This window comes from Mus caroli, unplaced genomic scaffold (assembly GCF_978045245.1).
Source record: "Mus caroli unplaced genomic scaffold, Mus_caroli_1 scaffold_11, whole genome shotgun sequence".
Taxonomy (NCBI): Eukaryota; Metazoa; Chordata; class Mammalia; order Rodentia; family Muridae; genus Mus; species Mus caroli.
Window position 1 is genome coordinate 106,722,149 of NW_028227266.1, and position 17,070 is coordinate 106,739,218.

At 52.8% G+C, this 17,070-nt stretch overlaps 1 protein-coding gene and 1 pseudogene across 1 annotated transcript; both read left to right on the plus strand.

Annotated features, from left to right (window-relative positions):
- The first annotated feature begins 1,615 nt into the window (after positions 1–1,615).
- Positions 1,616–1,711, plus strand: LOC115031989 (U6 spliceosomal RNA; annotated as a pseudogene).
- A 1,889-nt stretch (positions 1,712–3,600) lies between these two features.
- Mst1r (macrophage stimulating 1 receptor) lies at positions 3,601–17,070 on the plus strand. Its single transcript, XM_021172185.2, has 19 exons — positions 3,601–5,070; positions 8,246–8,434; positions 8,521–8,649; positions 8,805–8,975; positions 9,328–9,488; positions 9,841–10,006; positions 10,114–10,250; positions 10,799–10,960; positions 11,055–11,148; positions 11,285–11,500; positions 11,583–11,729; positions 11,810–11,975; positions 12,276–12,503; positions 12,848–12,928; positions 13,109–13,290; positions 13,372–13,481; positions 13,765–13,930; positions 14,331–14,467; positions 16,470–17,070. The coding sequence occupies exons 1-19, from the start codon at positions 3,835–3,837 to the stop codon at positions 16,726–16,728; spliced, it is 4,137 nt and encodes a 1,378-aa protein (XP_021027844.1). The 5' UTR covers positions 3,601–3,834; the 3' UTR covers positions 16,729–17,070.

Consider the following 17,070-nt stretch of genomic DNA (forward strand, 5'->3'; position numbering starts at 1 on the left):
CTGTCCTACATGAAGTACTGTGGACACTCCAGGAGCCTCAGCAGTAAAGGACTGGTTCCATTCACTCCACCATAAGACCTTTGGGCCACCCAGGGCATAGTATGGAAGGCCTCCGACTTGCTCCTGGGGAGTTCTGATCCTGCTACAACCTAACTAGCATTGATTAAAAAAGGAGAAAGCCTAACTAGAGATCAGAGCGCCCAATGAATGTGGTCTTCTGGCTGTCAGAATCACCTCCCTGCAGTCTCAGAGAGTAGGGCCACACGAGAGAACATGTATGAATTAGCACAGGCCACGTTCAGGTACACTGTGGCGTCTGTGCGTGCTTTGCAGCAGAATCGCTGTTTCTGGCTTCCGCCTAGATTGTGTGAGAATTAACATGGCAGCAAGCCTCCTTCCTGGGCTCTTAAGATCCTCAGAAGTACACACTGCACACCTGCCCTGGGTCTCTCTCCTAGCTATTGGATGCTTTTCTTCAACTTGCTCTTGACCAGGGATTTCAGATCAACCCTTTGGGACCAGGAGCATGCAAAGTCAGACATCCTTGGATGTTCAGATCAGCAGTTAGCCCCTAAGTGCTCTGGTAGCCACTCTAGCACAGCTCAGCTTCTGTAGTTCAGCATTGATTCTGATCAGGAATAAGGAAAGAGGGTCAGAGATAAGCATGCGTCCCTAGGACAGTAGGCATCTAGAAGGGCAGGGTTTACCTATTGGGGGCTCAGGGATGAGATGACAGGCAAGTAAAGGAGGTATTCCTAACAGAGGCATCCACATTTGGAAAGGGAACCTGATATAACTGCTCTGCAGTGAAACTGGCAGAGTCCACAAGTCCAGGGATTTTCAACCTCTGGATAAAATTACAGCAGGCAAGTCAATTAGGACTTCAATCTGATGTGTAGTTATGAGAATCATACTGTAGTTAGAGAGAAACCCACTAATGTGATTTCTGGGCTGGAAAAAGAAACTCGTCCTAACCTTCTGAGGTGTTCAGAGAGGTCTGAGCCCATGGAAGGCAAAGTGGCTAGCATCCCTTAGTGGTGAGAAGACGCCAGAGTAGTTTAAGCCCTAAGCTAGCAATAGGCCAAACCCAGTGAGCTTATCTTATGGTAGTGTAGGGCCTCATGCCTACCTTGAAGGTCCTGCAGAACACACAGATGAAAAATAACAAAGGGATTCTCCTGTGGGCGCCACAGTTAAGAAAACTAACCCCAGTGGAGCTTTGTCCTGGGGGGTACAGTCACCATCGTGGCCATATGGTGGCAGCAGAGAACCAACTCTTGGCCGCTCCCACCTCCAAGTGGATTGGGCAAAGGCATCCAAATGTGTGAAGTCTGCCCCCAGTGCCCAGAAATGTCTCACAATCTCTGGAGGCAAGACAACATTCACAAGAGCCCCTGTCTGGACGCTGTGTGGAGAGTATTTCAGTTTTCTCTGCATGACTATCTTTAGACATGTTGACCGTGGAATACTGGAGGGGTGCCATGTTTTGCTTTGTGTTATTTATTCATTTCTGAGCTGGGGAGTCCTACCCTGGGGATGGAGGAAGAACACAAACTGTGTTGGGAGTGTGTACTAAGCCCAAGCTCTTGGTGGCCCATGAGATGCATCTTCCTCAGGCTGGATATAAAAGGCCTTCTTTTATACAGTACAGAGATTAGCATGTCCCTTGTGTAAGGGTGACTCGCAGATCTGTGAAGGGTTCCATATTTTTTGATGATTTTAATTAATACTATTAAAAAAAAAAAAAGCTGGGGCTGGAGAGATGGCTCAGTGGTTAAGAACACTGACTGGGGCTGGTCAGATGGCTCAGTGGGTAAGAGCACCCGACTGCTCTTCCGAAGGTCCAGAGTTCAATTCCCAGCAACCACATGGTGGCTCACAACCATCTGTAACGAGATCTGGCGCCCTCTTCTGGAGTGTCTGAAGACAGCTACAGTGTACTTACATATAATAAATAAATAAATCTTTTTTTTTTTAAAAAAAGAACACTGACTGATCTTCCATAGGTCCTGAGTTCAATTCCCAGCAACCACATGGTGGCTCACAACCATCTGTAATGGGGATCTGACGCCCTCTTCTGGTGTGTCTGATGACAGCAACAGTGTACTCACATACATGAAATAAATAAATAAATCTGAAGGAGAAAGAGAAGGAGAAGCAGTAGCAACAACAACAGTAGCATGGTAGCACACATGCCCAATACTTAGTCCTAGTACTTGGAAGGCTGAAAGGCTGAAGCAGGTGGATCTCTGAGTTTGAGGGCAGTCTGGTCTACAGAGTGAACTCTAAGACAGCCAGGAAAAACCTGCTTTGCCCAGAGAAACCCTGTTTCTATGTAACAAAACAAAACAGGCATCCTAGGATAATACCATCTCAACTATGAAAGGATGAAGGGATGAAGCACTAGCTAAGGCCATGTTAGAAAGGAGAAGCAGGCAGTGAAGTTTGTCCTGGGCGTGGAGTAGAAAAGGTAGAATTCCCCAGCCTGGGTTCCTCCCTCCCCAGCTCTCTTATTCTCTGCTGCCTCGGGACTCAAAACTGCCTATGCCCACCCTGTGAGGAGCCCTCAAGAGCTAAGGAAGCTGCCTGGCTAAGAATACCTCTTCCTGCTCCATTACCCTGAGGTATTGAGAAAGAGTCTTACCACGAGACAGCGGCTGAGTCCCGGGAAAGAGAGGTGGCAAAGCGGAATGGGCTTCCTTCTCTCACCCATCCTGGAAAGAGGACTCTGGATTCCAACCAACTGAGGTGTTCAGAGAGGTCTGAGCCCATGGAAGGCAAAGTGGCTAGCATCCCTTAGTGGTGAGAAGACGCCAGAGTAGTGTTCCAGAGCCACTGGGTCCACAAAGCAAGGCTCGGAGCAGATCAGAGGTGTCCAGGAATTCAAAGACCACACCTCTCCCATACCAGGGCACCAGAGGAGAGGCATTTTCTACCGTCACTCTTCCCTTCTGTCCCATATATGCCTTCTCATGCTGAGGCCACAATGACAGGATCCGAGCCAGAGGGCTAGGTCTTCACAGAAGACCTCCTCTAACTATTACCACCCAGGGCGGGTCAGACTCCATTAACCTTTATGGGTCTTGGCACACAGGACAGGGCGGGTCAGACTCCATTAACCTTTATGGGTCTTGGCACACAGGACAGGGCACAACATACCTTTCTCTGACACTTCTCAGAATAGGCACATGGAAAGATGGTCTCTGACCACACAAGGTCTGTTCCATGTATTCCTTTCTGCAGCGCCCCCCCCCCCCCCGCCCGCATTACTCTGTCCAGTGCATTCTGGTCTCCGTCTCCGTTCCCCACATGGTGAACTGGTGCCTGACAGTGTTCCTATGAAAGAGGGCCATGGGGAGAGAGGAGTCAGATTGTCCTGCAGCGTTCTAACCTCAACCAGGTGGGTTAGGTTGAGGAATACTCCTTCCCAGGTCACAACAACAAACCTTCTCACAGCTGGAAAGAGTCAGACAGAGCTGGAAAGAAAGCAGGGCCTTCGACAGGGCTCCGCCCGTAGCCCCGCCCCCAGCCCTGCCGCACCCACTGGGGCCCACCTCCCTTCGACTTTGATCCAAGTAGCTGTAGCAGCGGCAGCTAGAAGCAGCAGCTGGGGCCCCTGGTGAGGTGATCGTGCCATTGCCGTGTCCGTGGGTCCACAGTCAGGTGCTCAGACCACAAGCCAGAGAGAAAGGTTGGGTTTGCCAGGGACCAGGGCAGGGGGGCAGCTGCCCAGGAGCTTTCAGTACCGCTGCGTAAAGCTGGTCTCAGCTCGGATCCTGAGTCTGGTTCGATCAAGTCCTGGACCTTCTGGGATTCCCAAGGGGCCCCAGCTCAATGGGGCTGCCTCTGCCGCTGCTTCAATCCTCTCTTCTGCTAACGCTTCTTTTGCGGCTGTCGGCGGCGTCCACCAACCTGAACTGGCAGTGCCCACGAATACCCTACGCAGCCTCCCGAGACTTCAGTGTCAAGTACGTGGTCCCCAGCTTCTCCGCGGGGGACCGGGTACAGGCCACCGCAGCCTACGAGGACAGTACAAATAGTGCGGTGTTTGTGGCCACACGCAATCACCTGCACGTGCTTGGGCCTGACCTGCAGTTCATAGAGAACCTGACCACTGGCCCTATCGGGAACCCTGGCTGCCAGACTTGTGCGAGCTGTGGTCCAGGCCCTCATGGACCACCAAAGGACACAGACACACTGGTGCTAGTGATGGAGCCAGGTTTGCCAGCCCTGGTCAGCTGTGGCTCAACCCTACAGGGCCGCTGCTTCCTGCATGAGCTGGAGCCTCGGGGGAAGGCATTGCACTTAGCAGCTCCAGCCTGCCTATTCTCAGCAAACAATAACAAGCCCGAGGCCTGCTCGGACTGTGTGGCTAGCCCCCTGGGCACTCGTGTGACTGTGGTGGAGCAGGGGCATGCTTCCTACTTCTATGTGGCATCTTCGCTAGACCCAGAGTTGGCCGCTAGCTTTAGCCCCCGCTCAGTGTCCATCCGTCGTCTAAAGTCTGATACTTCTGGATTCCAACCAGGTTTTCCGTCGCTGTCGGTACTGCCCAAATATTTAGCCTCTTACCTCATCAAATATGTGTACAGCTTCCACTCGGGGGATTTTGTCTACTTTCTGACTGTCCAGCCCATCAGTGTCACAAGCCCTCCCAGTGCCTTGCAAACACGTCTGGTCCGGCTCAATGCTGTAGAGCCAGAGATTGGTGACTACCGGGAGCTGGTCTTGGACTGTCATTTTGCACCTAAACGCCGGCGCCGTGGAGCCCCGGAAGGCACACAGCCCTACCCAGTGCTTCAGGCAGCCCACTCTGCTCCAGTGGATGCCAAACTGGCTGTGGAACTGAGCATTTCAGAGGGCCAGGAAGTGCTTTTTGGGGTCTTTGTGACCATCAAGGATGGTGGCTCTGGCATGGGTCCCAACTCTGTTGTATGTGCCTTCCCCATTTACCACCTGAACGTCCTGATTGAAGAGGGTGTCGGATATTGCTGTCACTCTTCAAATTCTTCTTCCCCGTTGTCGAGAGGCCTTGACTTCTTCCAGACGCCCAGTTTTTGTCCTAATCCGGTGAGCAGAAAGAGCGGGCCCCTGACCTGTGAGTACCCTGTGGAGCTGAATACGGGCTATTTCCTTGCGATCTCTGAAAGGGCCTGGGTGGGAAAAGGCAGTGGGCTAAGACACACAAATTATCAGCCGTGTCCCAGAAGGTCACTCAGCACGAGGCTGTCATCCTTCCTGCCATCTGATTCTTTAAGATAGCTTCCAGGGTTGTGTGAGGAGGGGCTTACATCATAGTTACCCCTGCCAGCACAACTTCCAAATTTCCCTCCAACCTGTCCTGTTCCTAGACCCTCAGGGACACCGAGAAAAATATAGACAGAGGCAAAAATTCAGGGGGCGGATCCTCACAACAACAGAGGCTTGCCAACACAGTTTTACTTTCCTATGAAAGCACTGTTTTGCTCTGCTTTTCAAAGAGGGGTGGTTGGCAGGACTGCCAGAGAACTCCTCCCCGCCCCACCCCACCCCCACTCTGTCAGGTTCCAGGGAACCCTGGAAGTCTGGGAGTTTTTTGGAGAGCCTGTATGATCTGTGATTTACCAACCCATTCTCCACACGGTCGTTATGGGAAAAATCTGGGACATAGTGGAAAGGCAGTTTTAGCTCCGCTCTAGAAAGTTCTGGGAAGCCTCACCCTAGTCTTATGCAAGCAACGATAAGCAATTGAGGAAGGATGAATAAAGGCGTGGGAGGGGGTGGTTTCGATTGGTCCACCCTGGACATTTTGTCACTGTAGCCAAGGCCCTGCCCCAGGTAGGAGGTCTCACAGCTGGTGTTATAGCACATTAGGGAAGAACAGAAGGAACAGGAAACAGAATGTCTTTAAAACGCTACTGAGGGGCTAGGACTTTTGAGAGGTTAGTGGGAGACATTGAATGGAGCATTGGATGAGCCATCAATCCAGCTCACAGTCACATTCTTGGAGGCTCTGGCCACCCAGGGCCCTTGCTCTGTTGTGACAATTTTTTGTTTGCCTCCTACTCCCAACACCCCTATTGGCCATACTAGGAACTGGGGGTTGAATCTGGGGCCTCCCACCTGCTAGTCAAATGCTCTACCACCACCGAGGCATATCCCCAGCCCCTCTCCTCTCCCTTGATAATTTTAATTTTGAAACAGTCTCACTAAAGTTGCCCAGGCTGGCCTTGGACTCATTCTCTAAACCCAATCCATTCTTAAACTTGTAATCCTCCTGCTTCACCCTCTGGAGGGGGTGGGGGGTGTTCTTGGGCCTGTGCTGCAGGCCTGGCCATGGTTGTGATACTCTTGACTGGCTCGTTTGTAGCTTCTGTTAGTGGAGGTGTGAAATTTACAGCTGGTGTTGCAGTCAAAAGTCATTTTTCTTCAGAATCTGAAGACCAAACCCAGGACCTCACACATACTAAGCCTCTACCACAGGTTATATCATCAGCCTTTTGTTGTTGTTGGTTGTTGGTTTTTGAGACAGGATTTGCTATATAGCCAAAGCTAGCCTTGAGAACATTGTGTAGTTCAGGTTGGCCTTGAATTCAATATTTCCCTGCTTCCATCTCTCAAATGCTGGTATTACAGGCATACACTACCAGGCCTGGTGCTTATTTTTTGTTTTGTTTTGTTTTGTTTTGTTTTCATTTTGAGAGATTAAACTCATGGCCTTAGACATATAAATGTTCTCCTGCTGGGCAACACCCCCAGCCTTGGTGTGTGTGTGTGTGTATGTGTGTGTGTGAGTGGGGGACATCTTTAGCCCGTGTCCCTCAGCTGAGTATATTTAGGTTGAGAAGTCCTATGAGCAAGAATGTTTGGTCTGAACCTAGACAGGAAGTCAGAACCTCTCCCAGCTTAACTAGTGCCGAGTGGATCAGGACTGCATCGTGCCAGGCACCTGGAGAACTAATCTTAGGCCCTGCCTATACGCTCTAGGCATGGAGGTATGCCAGGTCTCCGAAGATATGTAAATCAGTGTTTATCCAATGAGTTCAAGTATGACGCCGTGTTAGTACCAGCCACTGTGTGTACTCAGAATGGTTGATCCTAAAGACTAGTGCCTGGCTACGTGGATTCAGATTGAGTGTGGAGCCTGTATGAGGAAGGGGACACTGAAGGCGAGTGTTTTCAGGGATAGGCACCTTTGTCAATCCTAGGGCCCAGATCTAAGACAGCGTGTGCTTACCTGAGCCGCTACCTCCTTAACGCCACAGCCCCACCTGTGCCTGAGTCACGGTGAAAACAGTTGGCAAGCTTCCGGCTAGGGCCAGGCTCCTTTCCTTCTCAAGTTAGGACAAGGTTCCAGTCCACACCCAAGCAGGATATAGACCCAGATTGGGTGGGGTGTCTAGACCCAACACTGCTTCCTCTTGCCCCTCCCCATGCCAGCTTCTGCTTATCACTAAGGCCCAGGAATGGGTTAAACCTGTGCGACCTGAAGGAGGTTCTGAACACCTAGGCCTCTCCTGACCCTTCTTGCTCCTCTAACCCAGCCCCACACTGGCTTCCTGCTGTCCTAGGACCATTCATGGTTCTGTCCTAAGAACTTACAGCCCCCAACACTCCTGCCTAAAAGCCAGGGAGAGGTTTGTGTCCTGCAAACTTCTGAGGCTTAGCCCGCCGCCCCCCCTCCCCGCTCAAGGTTAGAGGGCCTTGCATTTTTTTTTTTTTAATTTTTGTACCTGAGGGAGGTGTAGGTAACTGTAGGACTTATGGAGTCCCACGGAAAGGAACCATGTTGCCAACTTTGGGAAGCCACCTAACCTCAGGATTCAGTCCTCTACACAAGTAGGGAAACTGAAATTCGGGAGGGACATTGGCTAAGATGCACGCACAGAGGCAGAGTGGAGCCAGCAGGAGCTGGGAGAGTACCCTGGATCCTGAAGGGTTCGTGAGGCCTTGGATAAATGAATGGATGTGTGAGTGGGTTGGGTCTAGGAGATTTTATAACAGGTCACCAGACTGGACAGAGCAAGGCAAGGCATTGAAGTAAGGGATCTGGCTTTCTAGACTGGGCCTCCTTTCTTCCCTGCCCTTGCTGTCTCCAGGAGCCTCTGGGCATGGTGGTAGCAGACGAGGGGCAGGCTCTAGGCCTCCTCTAGTCAAGCACGGTGGGGGTCACAGTTTGGGATTGCTGATAGACTAACAAAAGCCCCCAAGAGTCAATGCCCAGGCCTGGCCCCGACTCTCCTCCTTGCCTTTGCCTTTGCCCCAGCCTGGTGGAGAGGCCTCCGGCCCCAGCTCCCGTTGCCACTACTTCCCTTTGATGGTCCACGCTAGCTTCACCCGTGTGGACCTCTTCAATGGACTGTTAGGATCAGTGAAGGTCACCGCACTGCATGTGACACGCCTTGGCAATGTTACAGTGGCCCACATGGGCACTGTGGATGGGCGTGTCCTACAGGTAGGTCCTTTACCCCACAGCCATCTGGTCCCGCATTCCTGTCCCCTGCCCCTGCTATTTTTTTTCTCATAGCTGACCTGTCACAGGTGGAGATAGCCAGGTCACTCAACTACCTGCTGTATGTGTCCAACTTCTCCCTGGGCAGCAGTGGACAGCCTGTTCATCGGGATGTCAGCCGCCTCGGGAATGACCTACTCTTTGCTTCTGGGGACCAGGTGAGGTGTGCGGGCTCAGAACTTAGGGTTCGGGGTAATGGGAGCCCAGAGAGGCATTGGTAGGAAGACCTTACCTCTCCAATCTACAAAGGAACCAGGAGGACCAACAGTTCCCACCTTTAGCCATTCCTGATCTACCCGTTTGTCACCCTAAGGTCTTCAAGGTGCCCATCCAGGGCCCTGGCTGTCGTCATTTTCTCACCTGTTGGCGTTGCCTGAGAGCACAGCGCTTCATGGGATGTGGCTGGTGTGGGGACCGGTGTGACCGGCAGAAGGAGTGTCCTGGCTCCTGGCAACAGAACCACTGTCCGCCTGAGATCAGTGAGGTACAGCCTACCCATCAATCAGGGCACAGTAACCATGGGGCAAGCAGGGCACAGTAACCATGGGGCAAGCGGGGCACGGGGGTTGGGGAGGGACAAGCAGGTTGCGGTGGGGGCTGGGGGGTGTGAGTGTCAAAAAGTCCTGACCATGATCTTCCTCGGGGAATCCTTGTCAGAGGGGATGACACATGGGAAACTCGGGTGATAGGAAAAGTCTGATAAGGACTAGCAGGTGACTCAGAATGGCCAGAGTGTGAGATGCACAAGGCATATGACACGGGACTCTTGGGAAGGCAGGTGGGGCCGAGAGAGTGCAATCTCACACAAAACTCTGGGGCTCTTCTCTCCCTTTCAGTTCTATCCTCACAGCGGGCCTCTAAGGGGCACTACGAGGCTCACCTTATGTGGCTCCAACTTCTACCTGCGACCCGATGATGTCGTACCTGAAGGAACACACCAGATCACCGTGGGCCAAAGTCCCTGCCGACTGCTGCCTAAGGACTCTTCAAGCCCTAGGTATAACATGATCCCTGCCTTCCCTATCCCCGATGAGATTGACCAAGCAGCCCCTCATTTGTGAGACCCACTTATGTGAAGGATATGGGACAAGCTGTAATGGCTCTGGCTTCTTGTGCCTGAAATGTCCCTGTCCCTTTTTGAGCCTGTGTGTACTCTACTTGCTTGTCTGTTTAGCTGTGGACTAGACAAGGTTAGCCCACTTGATCCTGTCCTACTCGATCCTTCCTGCCTTCAGGAGAGGGCATGGGTGGAGACGCTCCTCTGAGGTTCAGAGAAGCCTCGTGACTTACGGCAGAGGCGTAGCCAGCCCTACATGATTCCCAACGCGGTGCCCTTCCTGGTCTTCCAGGCCAGGGTCCCTCAAGGAATTCATACAGGAACTTGAATGTGAGCTGGAGCCCCTGGTCACCCAAGCAGTGGGGACTACAAACATCAGCCTCATCATCACCGACATGCCAGCGGGCAAGCACTTCCGAGTGGAAGGCGTCTTTGTACAGGAAGGCTTCTCTTTCGTGGTGAGGCCACAGGGCCCGGTCTTTGCCCTTGGACCATGGGTGGTACAAGAAGGGTGGGCTTGGAATGAATGGTTTGTTTCAGCTGAGCCACTTCCACATCCTCTCAGGAGCCAGTGCTGACATCAATAAAACCCGACTTTGGCCCGCGGGCTGGGGGTACTTATCTCACCCTTGAAGGCCAGAGCCTGTCTGTCGGCACCAGCCGAGCCGTGCTGGTCAATGGAACCCAGTGCCGGCTGGAACAGTAAGTGTTATCAGGTAAACTTATGGGAAGCCACAGGACCCTATCTTTGGGAGACTCCAAGTGGTATCTGCGTCCTGAGGTGGCTCTCCTGGCTGCTGCCTGAGGTCACCTCAAGTCTCAGGTACAACACAGTCCCTATCTTCCCTGTCCCCCAACGGAGACAACCAAGCAGCCCCTTCCTCGTGAGACTCTTTCCCACCCAGGGAGCCTCACCAGGTGGGTACCTAGTTTCTGCCAATATGGAGAGAAGAGAGTCAGTTGTATGGTCAAAGTAGGGATCAATACCAGGAGAGATCTGCTGTCCTCTCCAGCCCAGAGACAAGAGAGCCCACCACAGAGGCCACTGTCTCCGGCCAAGGATATAGGAGCTTGTTACCTCTCTGCCTTCTTGAAGGTCTTACTGGGAGCCTCCTATCTCCAGTCCGTGGAGTGTAGATGGATGGAAAAGACAGCCAGCACAGGAAGTGGAAAGGATTAGTGAGCTCTGGAGGAGGTAACCCTGCTCATCTTAAGAAGGTGTCCCTGTGCCCAATCCCTCCTTCCTGCAGGGTCAGTGAGGAGCAGATCTTATGTGTCACGCCTCCTGGAGCTGGCACGGCCAGGGTCCCCCTTCATCTGCAGATAGGGGGTGCTGAGGTGCCTGGCTCCTGGACCTTTCACTACAAGGAAGACCCTATTGTGTTGGACATCAGTCCCAAGTGTGGCTACAGGCAAGTTCCACCTCTCTGAATACTTTGGCCTACAGGACATGAGAGCGCCAGCTCCCTGAGTCCCTTAAACCCACCACCCTACCCCTTCTCACAGTGGCTCCCACGTCATGATCGATGGCCAGCATCTGACTTCAGCATGGTACCTCATGCTATCATTCCATGATGGACAAAGTACAGTGGAGAGCAGGGTGAGCAGAGCCGGGGACGACCAGGAGGGAGGAAAGCTGGAGCAGTCCCCTGATGTCCAACTTCACCTGGGCTGAGGAGACTGGAGCAGCCAGGGGTTGGCCATTTGCCTAACTACTTTCCCATGGGTCTCAGCAGTGTGCGGGGCAGTTTGTGGAACAACAGCAGCGTCGGTGTCGCCTGCCTGAATATGTGGTCCGAAACCCTCAGGGGTGGGCAACAGGGAATCTGAGTGTCTGGGGTGATGGAGCAGCTGGCTTCACGCTGCCTGGTTTTCGCTTCCTGCCCCGACCCAGTCCACTCAGAGCTGGCCTGGTTGAGTTGAAACCTGAAGAGCATTCAGTTAAGGTTGAGGTGGGTTTAAAGGTTAGGGGAGGGACAGCGGGAGATGAGGCAGAGCCCAGACTCTGGCTGATCCTTCTGTCTGTCTCGGCAGTATGTCGGGCTGGGCGCTGTGGCAGACTGTGTGACTGTGAACATGACCGTGGGTGGTGAGGTCTGCCAACATGAGCTCCGGGGGGATGTGGTGATCTGCCCCCTGCCCCCTTCCCTGCAACTTGGCAAGGATGGTGTCCCATTGCAGGTAGGTGACACAGCTGGCCCTCTCAGGAAACCATGAGCTGAGGGTCTGCAGTCTGGGTTTAAACTGCCATCTGCTTTCAGGTCTGTGTAGACGGTGGGTGTCACATCCTGAGCCGAGTGGTTCGCTCAGGCCCAGGCAGGGCTTCACAGAGAATACTCCTTATTGCTCTTCTGGTCTTGATCCTGCTTGTGGCTGTGCTGGCCGTTGCCCTGATCTTTAACTCCCGAAGACGGACAAAGCAGCTAGGTGAGATCCTTACATTCATCTAGACTAAGCCTAACAGTAGACTCCCCCCAGAACAGCAGCATCTTCAATCTCCAGACTGGGGGTGGGGGCGTCTCCCACTTGGTCCCCGGGAGCTTGGCAAGGCGCAGCACCATAGGCTGTCTTTCCACAGTCCTTGCTCCCAATCTGGATGACCCGGCATCCCTGGATCCGTCCCCCAGAGCCATGCCCCTGTCTATATTCCGCTGTGGCTCTGACTACAGAAGTGTCCTTGGCGAGATGGGGGAGGCAGCAGGAGTCAGAGCTTGCCTTTCCCCACAGGTGCTCACTCCCTCTCCCCAACAACACTCTCTGACATCAATGATACTGCTTCCGGGGCTCTGAACCATGAAGAATTGTCAGAGAGTAGGGATGGGACAAGTGTCCCACTGCTGCGGACAGAGTCTATCCGGCTCCAGGATCTGGACAGGACGCTCCTAGCCGAGGTCAAGGATGTACTGATTCCCCATGAACAAGTGGTCATCCATACTGACCAAGTCATTGGCAAAGGTGTGGGGGATGGATTGGGAGGTGGGGCAGGGGTATTGCTGTGTACTCGATCGAGACAGCTGGAGCAGTCCCCACTTCGACCCGCACACTAACTTATGTGACCTTGAGGCTGCCAAACTTCTGAGATGTGGTCATCTTTGGAACGAGGTTTTGGAGAATTTGCTCTTTGGTGGCTTCTGGTGTGGCTGTGTGGGCGCGGGAGGACTGTAAAGGGCCCCACCATTGGGCTGCCGCTTGCTTTTAAGGTCACATTGGCCAATTTGGGGGTTCTGAGGTTGCTAGTTATAAAGGGCACACTGTGAGTCTGGGCACCGAGTCCTTCTTTACCCTCTTGCTCTTTCTAGGCCACTTTGGTGTTGTCTACCATGGAGAATATATAGACGGAGCACAGAATCAGACCCACTGTGCCATCAAGTCTCTGAGTCGTAAGTGAGGCATAGGAAGGGCGGGTAGAAGGGTGACCTCAGGCTGCAGGTCCTCTGTTTCTGCTATGCTGCCACTTAATAAAGTGAGCCTTGCGTGGAACCTTCTCCTCCCCGCACTGTTTCCATCTGACCCTTGTAAAGGACCTTCTTGCCCTTGGCCTGACCTATGCTACTCTGCAGGCATTACGGAGGTGCAGGAGGTGGAGGCTTTCCTGCGGGAGGGGCTGCTCATGCGTGGCCTACATCACCCAAACATCCTGGCTCTCATCGGTATCATGCTGCCCCCGGAGGGGCTTCCCCGGGTGCTGTTGCCCTATATGCGCCACGGAGACCTGCTTCGTTTCATTCGCTCCCCTCAGAGGGTCAGTGATCATTGTCCAGGGTGGGAGGTGTCAGCCAGCACCCACCTCTGCCTACACTCACCAGTCTCCTTGTGCCCCCAGAACCCCACTGTGAAGGACCTTGTCAGCTTTGGCCTGCAAGTAGCCTGTGGTATGGAGTATCTGGCAGAGCAGAAGTTTGTGCACAGAGACCTGGCTGCTAGGAACTGCATGTGAGTGGCTCAAGTAACTGAGGTGAAGCAAGAGGGCAGGTTACTCGAGGATCTGCAGCTCCTAAAGGCTACCTCAAGGGGAGGACCCAGCCTTTGCTCTGCGGCCTTAGGCACTTTCAGTCTTTCTGGTATAGGGTTAGACACTGTGGTTCTTAAGGCCTTCGAAGGGCTTGGGTCAGATCGGGGCAAGACATGGTGGGAAGTCAGTTCTTAAGCAGGTACCCAGCCAGTGAGCTACAGCCCCAGCTGGGTTCCAGTTCAACCTGTGATTCCCTCTCCTCAGGCTGGATGAGTCATTCACAGTCAAGGTGGCGGACTTTGGTCTGGCACGGGGCGTCCTAGACAAGGAATACTACAGTGTTCGCCAGCATCGCCATGCTCGCCTGCCAGTCAAGTGGATGGCACTGGAGAGCCTGCAGACCTACAGGTTCACCACCAAGTCCGATGTGGTAAGGTGCCCTCTGCTCCAGAACTGCTTGACCCCCGTAATGCCTTACAGGATGTTGCCTTGCTTTTCTGCATGATCCAAGCATAGAGACTCCCCAAGTTAGGCAACCCCCATACCTCATCTGTCTTGGACAAATGTGAAATAGAATCTGATGCCGGCCAGGACAAACAAAGTTTGTGAATTTATTGGTTCCGTATGAGTAACCCAGGGCTTGCAGCTCTGAAGTTGTGAGAGTCAGGGGAAGAAACTTGTGTGCTATTGAGGATTGAGCTCTGGGCAGAGGGGTGGGAGTGTCGCTTCTTTCCAGTGAAGGACTCTGAGAAGTGGAAGTCCTGGGGGACCCACCTGCCCCCAAACTTGGGGTGATCATTTGAATCAGTCCCCTCACTTTTCTCCAACAGTGGTCATTTGGGGTGCTGCTCTGGGAGCTACTAACACGGGGTGCCCCACCCTACCCCCATATCGATCCCTTCGACCTCTCTCACTTCCTGGCTCAGGGCCGCCGCCTGCCTCAGCCTGAGTACTGTCCTGATTCACTGTGAGTATGTAAAAGGGTGGGGCAGGGCTGGACTCCAGACAGGAGGAGGGGGCAAAGGACCAAGTTCCTAACTTTCTGTCTGACCCTTTGGTTGATTGGGACAGGGAGCGCCTCTGGGGCTCAGTTTACTCATCTGTGTACTGGTCCCCCCCCCGCCCCCCTCCATGCAAGGAAAGGCTCTGAGAGGACCTCACGGTTGCCATGGTAACAGCATTCCAACTCAGTCTGGGTTGAGGCCAGTGGTTTGGTTTCCCAGATCGCTTTTTCCCACTCGACTCCTGCAAAGGGAGAGGGGCTGTTTTCCATCTCTGCCACTCACTTAACCTCAAAGAAATGTTCTGCCAGCTCCCACACCAGCCCCTCTGCGTCTCCCCATCAAGGTCTTTTTTTTTTCACTGCACGTAGTTCAGACTCCTCATTCCCAAGGGACGGCAGCAGCCGTGTCATCCGTGCCCGTGGGGTAGGTTTGACTCCCTAATCAGCCGGCATACCCCAGCTGTGCTCAAGTCTGCATGCTTAGAACAGGGAGAACCAGGTCACAGGTAGAGCGGCTGATGACTCCTGTCCCAGGATGTGCTCCAGAAAGGGAACGAGTAGCTCTTCCTTACAGCTCTCCCCATCTTGGCCTTGACCTTTCTATCATCTGTTTTACTAATATATATAGTTTGAATTATGGAAATTAACTTCACTGCCTGCCTACATCTAAGACAGGCTCTCTGAACAGATTAGGGTGGGGATTTCTACATGGTAGGGCTTCAGTGGTAGGTTTGGGGGTTGGGGGGGTTGGGGTGGGGGAGAAACAGGGCTTGTCAGAGGAAGAGGGCAGTTGTGATGCATGGGAGGGGTGGAACTCATTCTATATAGGACTGTTGGAGTTGGGCTGGCCCTGCAGAGACCAAGGGGCTAGGTCTCTATCCCAGGCATTAATCAGTCACTGGTCACAGGCTATACCTAGTGAGCAGATGTGAGATTGGGCAAGATATGTTCCTGACTGCCTAAAGAAGGCTGAAGCTAAGAGCCTCCCATCTGCAACAGTCACAGCCACTGAGAAAATGGAGGAGATCCGGGTGGCACACTGCAGAGTGCACTCCTGGGCTCCGTTTTGCCCAACTGTAAAGTGGGTTTTATAACACTCCCCTCAGAGAGTGGGAGACATGTATAAGATACTGCGCACAGACACTTAGACTCTAAGTCCAGGCAGCATGCCATCCCTATGACAACAAGGCATGCTCTCAGATGCAGCAGGCCAGCCTACTGCTTCAGAGCCTCAGCTCCAGAACCACTGTAGGGACTGTTCACAGGCTTCTCTTTCAGTCCCCATTTAAACTCTCCCAGGACTGTTTTGTGCTGAGATTGTTTGATGTTTTTGTTTCGTTTTTTAAAGACTGGGTCTCTGTAGTAGCCCAGGCTAGCCTTGAATGCAGGCTAATTCTCCTGCTTCAGCCTTCTAAGCCCTGGGATTAAAGGCATGTTTCACTGCGCTCACTATGTGTTAGTTGGTTTGTTTTTGAGACTGGGTACCACTATGTAGCTCTGGCTATCCTAGAACTCACTGTGTAGACCAGGCTAGTCTCAAACTCTTTATGTAACTAAAGCTGATCTTGAACTCCTGATCTTCCTCCCTCCACTTCCCAAGTGCTTGAATTGAAGGTGCATGCCACTGTGACTGACTATGCAGGGTTTAATCTTCATTTTATATCCTATCTGGAAGAGGTGTGATGATCCTATTAGCTCCTAAGCCTCTTAGCCATGTGCTGAGGGTTTCACAAGTTTACCCCGTGAACCTAGAGCTGTGAAGAGGCCATCTAGGCATAGAAAAGTCAAAGAACATACCCGAAATCACATAGCTAAGGCCCCGGGCAGACTCAACAAAAACTCACTACTGCTAAGGCAACTGAACCTCTGCCAGGTATCCCAGTGTCTGTTTCATTCAACAGGGATGGGGCTGCCCAGAACCCCTGGGTAGGAGTACACCCTCTACCTGACCTCCATCTTCTTACAGGTATCACGTGATGCTTCGATGCTGGGAGGCTGACCCAGCGGCACGACCCACCTTCAGAGCCCTAGTGCTGGAAGTAAAGCAGGTAGTGGCCTCACTGCTTGGGGACCACTACGTGCAGCTGACAGCAGCTTATGTGAACGTAGGCCCCGGCGCGGTGGATGATGGGAGTGTGCCTCCGGAGCAGGTACAGCCCTCGCCTCAGCATTGCAGGAGCACATCAAAGCCCCGGCCTCTCTCAGAGCCACCCCTGCCCACTTGACCAAAGCCCTGAGTAGGCCACAGGCACTAGACCTGCTAAGTGGCCTTGAGCAAATTACAAGCTGCCTCTGGGCCTAGGACAAGCCTCAGCATGGAAAACCTCCACTCTTTAGCTTTCTGGGGCTACTGAAGGTGGGAAACCAGGCCCATTTGAGCCCCTCGTTACAGCATGAGCCAGTGAAATTTTTGTAGCATGTATTTATGTAATGTCTGTTTTGTACCTGTTTCGGAATACAGAGGATCCAGCAGTGATCACAGAGATACTACAGTGTAAAATAATATAAATAAATAAATGAATGAATATTCGAGCACTAGTTATGGTGTATGCTGTGAAAGAAAGGCA